Genomic DNA, 8462 nt, shown 5'->3' on the forward strand with positions numbered 1-8462 from the left:
TTGTCGCGCGCTTCACATGTTGGGGATTAAGCTCATGAATATATGGTCTGTATTTTGTCAACTGCGCTGAAGAGGAAAGACGCACGCAGCGCGCAGGATTACACATCTAATACTTTTCCCATTCAGGTGCAGCATTGCGCCTCTTTCTTTGCGATCTGCAGCGACAAATCCTTCTTTTCCACCCCACACAACCTGTGAGTGCTTCTTTTTCATTCCAGGGGGCTGATTATGCCATTTAAGTATAGAAACAATTTTATCATCAAATTCTAAATATAAGACAAACATCACGATTTCTTCATAACACCTTTTATTAATATTTCTATAGTATTCTATGTCACATTGTTTTATTTCCTGGTTTAGGTCTATGTGAGTCCTAAAGGAATTTGAAATAATAAAAAATAACTCATTTAACCATTGTGATTTATTCAAATTAGCATTATTAAACCAGGAAACTTACAAACATTAAAAACAAAAACCTTTCCTTCACTCAGTTCCTCCAGGGGGAAATTTTGACATAAATAATCATCTAAAAAGCTAATAATTCATAAACACAGGTGAAACTCTACACAGGGCAACATTCATTAAACACTACACTGAGTGCAAATGATCTCCTGAAATATACACAACCTTATTTTCAAAATCATCCTCTTTTCTTGTACTTTTTTTCCTTTTTACACAGTATGTACAGTTTTCTGTCACACAGTCAGGTCATCAGAGACACAGCTCAGATCTCAGCTCTGCTCACACGTCTGTGGAGTCACACACGGCTGACATGCCACTGCTGTCAAAAAAAAAAAAAAATACAGGATGGGTTTCAAAATGCAGGAAATGTACAGAAATCAGATTGACTCTGGTTTGATTCAGAGATTGAAATAAAAACCTGCAGACTGAACAGTGGCATTGCAGTGTGTGTGGCTGGTAGACAAGCGAGCATGCAGAGGAGTCTGGCTTGTGGAGAAGGCTATGGAAGGTCTATGGACAGTTTTTCCTTTGGTTCTGGGGGGTTTTGTGGGGAGGGGACCTCCTTCAACGCGCCTTTATTACAGACATAGACCGGCTCAGCCCACATTAATGCATACAGATTAAGCAGAGTTAATATCGAGCACTTGAGATGTCCACATTTTGAAGTAGCATAAGAATCCTTTCTGAGAGTCCGGCTTCTCCTGCAGTTCGTCTGCTTTTGTGTGTGTGTGTGTGTGTGTGTGTGTGTGTGTGTGTGTGTGTGTGTGTGTGTGTAGACCTACATACCCTTACTAAAACAAAAAATCTTTTAGAGAGTCAGTCCTGTATTTGATTTTTTTCCCTTTGAAGGATTTCAAGATTTAAGACCTGAGCTAACTAAAAATAAAAGAGCTGCTGCTTTGAGATCTGGGTGGCGTGCAAACAACTGAAATCTGGAGTAGAAAGAGACTCAACTGGTAAAAAGCAATAAGTTCTGTATTACCTTTTGGATTGTGTTAAGTAGAAGTAGATCATACAGTAGTATGAAATACTGAATTTGAATTTTATTGTTACAAAAAATGTAAGTTCCATTTATCGTTGGAGCATACAGACAAAGAAATGGTTATTTAGATTTCTGTTATTTATCGAATTCGGTTTATTCTGTAATAAATAAATCTAAAGTTAAAAAATAAATTTGGCCTATAGCTCAGAAAAGTGTTGGTGTAAAATATAAAATACAGCTGTAGTTATCTCACACACACACACACACACACTCACACTGTCTCATATCTAAGCCAGTGCCCTTTTAAATTTGGTCGTGCTATTTTGTTGGGGGAACATGAGGTAACAGGGATGTGGGACAGGGGAAAAGGGACGTCAGCCTCCAGAGGTATGAGTGGGTTTTAGCAAGGAGAAGGAGGGGTGTGGGTGTCATGGAATGGGACCTGGGCCCGGGACAGGGAGGCCTACAGCTGGTGTCGAGTGTTCAGCACACCTCCTTCCCTGTGGCTCCGGTGGGCAGGATGTTCAGCTGGGTAAGCTGAGCCGAGTGTTCCTTGGCCTTGAGGCGTAGCGCGGCGATGCTGGAGGCCCTGCGATCTGCTGAGGCAGAGGAGGTGGAGGAAGATGAAGAAGGGTCAGGTAGGACAGGTCCTGCATGGGAGGGGTTCTCTACTGGTGGGGCAGGCTGACGGAGGAGGGCTGCAGCGGTGGAAGCACTGGTCAGGGGTCCCATACTGGAGAAGAGCCTGAAAGGAGGCACGTCTTTAAAACTGTGAACATTTCTGGATGCTCATCGTGTTTCTGTCACTACACTCTGATTTTTAAGTTTGCCCCTTTTTGGGTGCAGCAATGACTCCGATATCCACTCCTCTCTTTTACCCATGAAGCTCTTGGCTTAGTGAATGCATGCTGACTTTTCTCACATTAAGTATAACAATGAGGTTGAGGCTGCTGCATAGAGAATGAATGCTAGTTGTGGCATATGGAGGCTGTACTGTCACTCCTCACAGCTTGTCTTGCAGAGTCACACGTTTGCTTCATGTGTTGAGATACTTGACAGAGTGATAACAGCACTGTGAATGTTCAGCAGTGTCAAATTAATAACCCGAAAACTGGGATAAACAGTGTTAGAGAGTTATGGGGTTGCATGGTGTGTTTCTATAGATTGTTGAAACTGTTGTTTTGTTGGGATCTTTATCTGCACCTTACCTGCCAAAAGTGGGTCCAATGAAGGCAGGGTGGCGAAACATGGCTGCTGTACCAAGAAAAGTGCCCAAGCCTAGTGGGGTGGCCAGAGGTGGAGCTGCACCGTTGTGAGGTGGAGGGGCCAGACCTGGGAAGGCGGCAGCTGCAGCTGCGGCTGCTGTCCACGCAGACTCCAAGGCAGGGTGTGGGTGATGAGGGAAGGGCCCTCCTTCCAGGTAGTGACTGAGGGGGTGGCCTGCTGCCAGGGGGCCTGGGAAAGGGAGGCCTGACGGGTGGGCCTGCACCCCGGCCTTCTCACGCTTCCTCCACTTAGCTCTGCGGTTCTGAAACCAAACCTGGAGACAGAAGGAAGAGGATGGGTAAGAGAAAACGGTTTACATCTTCCGGTAGTTTAGAATGACCTAAATGAATAATTGTCATAAACAATCTGTTCTTAGAAAGAGAGTGGAACATGAGTTAATTCAGAACACCAAAAGTGCTTCTTTAATGCATAAAGAGACCTTTCATCTCCTCCACACTCTGCTGGATGTTGTGTCAGAGCAGTCTAATAGTTGTCTGCTTCAGGTGGTGGCCAACAGGCGGAAAGTCAACGGTAATTACACGCGAGGTAAGCCCTGCCGTTCACGGTCCTTTAAAACTACTTTCTGTCTAATTAACACCCCTCCACCCTCACTCTGTCACCCTCCATGTCCCTGTGGACGGGCTTCAGGGTTGGGGGGAGATAATTAAGAGTGGTGTTAACAAAAGATCCAGAAAATTACCGCTGAACTGGCTCCAATAACAATTAATGCGCTTTAAATTAAATTCTTAAGAGATGTAGAACAAGTGACTTCCATCCCGGAGAGTATTTAACTTTCCCACGCATCCTCTGCTGGCCAGTTTGCTCTGCAGACGCACAATGAGCAAAATGTCAACATGAGGGAAGTGATTGAACAGGGCGAGCTTGAGCGACACACATTATACCCAGAGGGCTGTTTAGCATTACACAGCCCCTCGGGAATTTATGAGTTTTTATCACCTCCCTGATGGCGCCCGTTAAGTGATTTGTTCACCTACGGCCCCCTTAAAGAGACATCTGTTGTTTTACCGTGGGCCATAACCCTCGCGGAGCTTTCCACCGTGTTTGAACTGTCTCTCTGGTTATGAGGCCGGGCTTTCGACATGCAAGACACGCTTTCAGAGCAGAGCAGAAAAAAAGGGAGAGGGGGAGGAAAGGGGGGGAGCAAACACCTTTAATGGTCTCTCATTCGCTCCCAAGTGCAAAGCATCGGATCAATGCAGGTCTATTGCAATCACATAATGGGAAATCAAATAGCATTATCCCTCCCCTCTTTCTTTCTTGCCCTCCCTCCCTCCCCTCCTCCATCTCTCACATGTTTTTACGCACACACACACTCACTTCTTCCTCACCCCCTTCCTTCTCTTTCCCTCTCCCCCTCTCCCTCTCTGATGGGAATTCAAACACCATCTCATCACCAGGAACATACAGTGTTTGCTCCTGCACTAAGTGAGCTTTTTATGAATCGCCGGTCTCTCCTTAATTGCCACTAAAACGTCCCACGTCCGCGCGTAATAACATTCAATAACAGGAAAGACCTTCCCCGCGCGACGCACGAGGCCATTTAACACATTTTACTGTAATAAATTACTGCTTCAAATTGGCCTGTAATCGCTGATCCCCAATCAGTGACGCATATCACCGGTTATTATCCAGCAGGGACTTTTTATAGACCGCATAAAACATTAAAAGGTTCCTGCCTTTCTTCCCAAATTTGATTTACAAGGCTCTTTTTTTAAACCTCAGGTAAATAGAGAGGCTCTTACTTGCACGCGGGCCTCTGTGAGATCCAGCCGCATCGCGAGCTCTTCTCTGCAAAGAATAAAAAAGAAGAAAAGATTTAAGGTTACAGGCCACAGTTTGGAAGCAAAGCAGAATAGTTGTTTTGTCCCCTCCCGTTGTTCGTCGTCAACAAAAGACGACAAAAATAGGTTGATTTTTTTCATGTGCTGCAGCAAGACGCCATATAGCCATATTCTATTTTCCTTGTCACAGATGGGTAGAAAAAGGCCCGAGTGATTGTTAGATTTTTTTTCCATAGCACAGGCCTGTCACTGTAACAACATAATGGGGGGAATAATGACATCTAAACTAGCCTGCCACAAAGCAATCGACGCTGCCTTCAGCTGCGAGATGGGCCTGCAATGGAAATTAGACCTACAAGTCGCTTAAAGGTAAATCGATCGAAAATATATATATATATATATATATATATATATATATATATATATATATATATATATATATATATATATATATATATATATAGTAAATCAAAAGTAAGTTGTCATTTGTTGTATTTAAAAATCATTTTATATCCCTAGCCGTATCGCAAGAAATTCAAACTTAAATAAAAGCTTTTAGTTTGAAATGTTTCAATTGAACGCCTCTACATTTCTTCCACATTGCCTCTCTGTGTTTCTGTTCGTTTGTTTACACCTTCCTCTGGTCTGAAAAAACAACGTTGTTGTTTTTCTCTGCACACTGTATTCGGTTTCATGAGCAGCATGTAACCTGATCAGCAGCGGTTAATTTGTCCTGTTGAGAATAACACCGCAGTCCTGTGTTTCTGCTGCAGCGGATACAGGTAACAAAACGGCTCTATTGTTAGCACTTACAGGCCTTTTGTGTTCACTAATGCAGGGCACGGCTTGGCTTTGGTGTTGGGGCATGTAGGACGTGCGATGCACTGGGTCTATAACGGCAAATGGGATTACCGCAGGTGTTTCTGGGATTTTTTTTTTTAACAAGGTTGGAAAATGTTTTTTTTTTTTCAAAAACAATTTTACAACTAATTATCACTTAGCCTAAAAAATCAGAACTAGTTAGACGATATTATGCACGTTTCGTTAGTTCCTAGTTTTTTTTAATGTTGTTTGCATCAATAATGGTGGTAAAAATAATGATAAAAAAAATAACAAAAAAGGTCTGAAATATGATTAATTAAGCCCAATTTTAGGAGAAAAAAACACCGTGAAACTAGTTTAATTTACAATAAATTGTATGTCAAAAATTAAAGGCCTCGTTTTGTAAAAAAAAAAAAAAAAAAATGAATGTGGAAAAATAAAAATCAGAATTTCAGAAATTTTGTTTAAGAAGTACTATAAGAGAGAAAGTATTTGGATGATAATATTTCAGTGTAAAAATATTGTGAGACAACAGAACAGGGGCAAAGTTGTCTAAAAAAAATATAATGTCGAATATTGCAATATTTGGAGTTATTCATACCTGGTAAAGACGTCCGGGTAGTGTGTCTTCTGGAAAGCTCTCTCCAGCTCTTCCAGTTGGTAACTGGTGAATGTAGTCCTGTATCTTCTCTGCTTCCGCTTCAGCATCCCCTCCTCCGAGTCACTGCCCGCCGACAGACACACGCTGTCCTCCCCGTCCCTCACGTCCCCATCCCCGGCGTTCAAGCTCTCCCTCTCCTCGTCCTTCGGGGACAACGCGGCCGCGTCCCCGCAGCTCTCCTCTTTCCCCGCGTCCTCCTCGAACTTCAGCGGGCCGAGCTCCACCAGCCCTAGGCTGCCGTCCTCCGAGCCTTCCCCGGGGCTCTGGTCGCCTTCTCCCCTGCTCAGTGACGCGTTCTCCCGGTAGGATTTGCTGCGGCTGATGCTCACCTGTGGTGCCTGGCTGATTTTTAGACTTTCACTGGCTTGTTCCAGGAGGAGCCGCTCCCTGTCCAGAGCCTCTGCGTGCTCGTGGAGGTACTTCCCGCCCGGTCCGTACAGCCGGCGGAGCTTTGGTGGCAGGTGCATGTCGGCGCTGAGGCAGAGGGGGTCTTTGGTTGGCCCTGAGGGAGAAGCAGTCAAAAAGTCAGAATAATGGATTTAAGAAATAAAGAAGGTAAGTTTGAATAATTTAAAAAGTGGAGTTAAATACTCTTTAACAGTCCCCCCACTTTACACTACCAGTGAAGTTTGAAAAATTCAGTTACCCTCTACGAAACCCACATTATTTCACGTGAGACGTTTTGTGAGAAACACGACTTTTAGCTCGAAACGACCCATTTGTTACTGTTTTCCCATCCCATAATACCCTGCGCACAAACACTGACTTCTTATGTGACCGCTCTTCAGAGAAAACTTACTGTCAGCCGTCTTGTCGAGTTCCCCTCTGCCAGGCAGACCCGTCAAACTTTGTGCCCCTATCAGCCGAACCTTACAGGGGCTCCGGCGGCCCAGTATGCTGTCTATGCAGTAAGAGGAGAGCAGTGTTGGGGATTTACTGCTCTTCCTCTCGGCCCGGTCGTGGATATCTTCCTCGAACTGACCGCTCATGTCGACGCTTCGGTTTGTCTACTTTCGGTACCGCCTGTCAGTCTCCCACTCTCTCCCTCGCGCTCTCTCTCACTCTCTCACGCGCGCAGGGTCCGGCGCTGTCTTCTCCTCTTCTTTCTTCTCTTCCTTTAGGCCAGTGTGACCACTTACCACCACCTCCTCCTCTCTCTCCCTCTCTTCTTTCACTCCTCTGTCACACTACACTCTCAGCTAATGACAGACAGCGGTTTGACTGCCTCGCGCTGCGCTCCGGTCTGCCAGGCGCTTCTCAGCTCCACGCGCTCGCTCCGCATACGTGTGGGCTGGTTTTGCGCCGTTTGATTGGCTCGTAGTTGTGTATGTAGGGAGAGAGACAGCGCGGAGCTGCTTTATATATTTTACGATTAAAGTTAATTTGAGGGTAAGGTAACAAAACCCGTCATGGAGTGGGGCTTTCTTCTTGGTGGAACGAACTCGGATGACAAAAGCAAAGCACTTTATGTTAAGGATTTCTATATTGCTGGTTGATTTTGGCTTCTGTGAATGCTTGAGGCCTAAAAAGTATTCTTTAGCTGTGAATGGGACGAGCAAAAAGCTCTGCGCTGAGCTTTTGATAGTTCTTATAAAATGAACATTTTTTTCTTAATGAACAGAGATGAGCTTTGTTTGTTGGTGAGATGTGTTGCCAAATCACTATAACAAACACTTGAATTTGTATAAAACAGAGCAAAACTCAAGACAACTGCAATGTTCAAATACAAGAATTAAAGATAAATCAATAATAAAACAAACGTTGTCTGGCCTGAAATTTTGCCACTTTGTTTCAGGACTATGGTGATGCTCATTTCCAGACATTAACCTTATCGTCAGACCCTGTGTTTTATCAGTGGCTACAGAAACATGTGCTCTATAGTCGCTTGAGGCAACATGTCAGAATGCCTGCTGGGAAAAAAACGGCCTCTTCTCTATAGCCTCAGCTGAACAGTCTTAATTCACACTTAAATAACATTGTTTTTGTAATTTTCCATTATTAATAGCATTCATTCATAACGCACTACTAGTAGTAGCAACGTGTTTTTTATTCTCTTTTTTTTAATTCCACAGGTCTTTTTTTTTTTTTTTACCAATACTAGCACACTTTTAATATTTCTTATTCTTGTAGCATTTCTTTTGACGACAGAATTAAGAGTTAATAATAAAATATTATTTACTCATTTACTTTTACTGTAACCGTTTCTTTAATTTTAACTAAACTTAGCACTCTCAAATAAATGCTGAGAATTAACAATTTATTATTTTTTTATTTAAGAAAACGTTATAACATTTCAAGATAACACATTCGACTGCACGTTTTGTAATGACTTTACGGTTTTTCTTTTTCTGGATAATCTATAAAAAATGTGTCTTTGCTGGTGTTTGTTGTTTTTATTTTTATGCCGATAAAACTATACTTTGGATCCAAATTCTAAGTTAAAAGAAATCTGGCACGGAGTTTGTGT

General features: G+C 43.2%; 1 protein-coding gene across 2 annotated transcripts; it reads right to left on the reverse strand.

Annotated features, from left to right (window-relative positions):
* Window positions 1–1193: 1193 nt before the first annotated feature.
* On the reverse strand, window positions 1194–7305 carry arxa (aristaless related homeobox a). 2 transcript variants are annotated; one of them, XM_074692935.1, is made up of 5 exons: window positions 6795–7305; window positions 5936–6497; window positions 4474–4519; window positions 2653–2984; window positions 1194–2189 (listed from the first exon to the last, which is right to left on the reverse strand). In XM_074692935.1, the coding sequence occupies exons 1-5, from the start codon at window positions 6982–6984 to the stop codon at window positions 1928–1930; spliced, it is 1392 nt and encodes a 463-aa protein (XP_074549036.1). In that variant the 5' UTR covers window positions 6985–7305; the 3' UTR covers window positions 1194–1927. The 2 variants fall into 2 exon arrangements, with proteins under 2 accessions (XP_074549036.1, XP_074549037.1); XM_074692936.1 differs by having other exon boundaries at window positions 5936–6474; window positions 6828–6967.
* Between the last annotated feature and the right edge of the window lie 1157 nt (window positions 7306–8462).

Source organism: Halichoeres trimaculatus, unplaced genomic scaffold (assembly GCF_033239565.1).
Source record: "Halichoeres trimaculatus isolate MK-OKI-2021-1 unplaced genomic scaffold, fHalTri1.1 fHalTri1_scaffold_18, whole genome shotgun sequence".
NCBI classification, from domain to species: domain Eukaryota; kingdom Metazoa; phylum Chordata; class Actinopteri; order Labriformes; family Labridae; genus Halichoeres; species Halichoeres trimaculatus.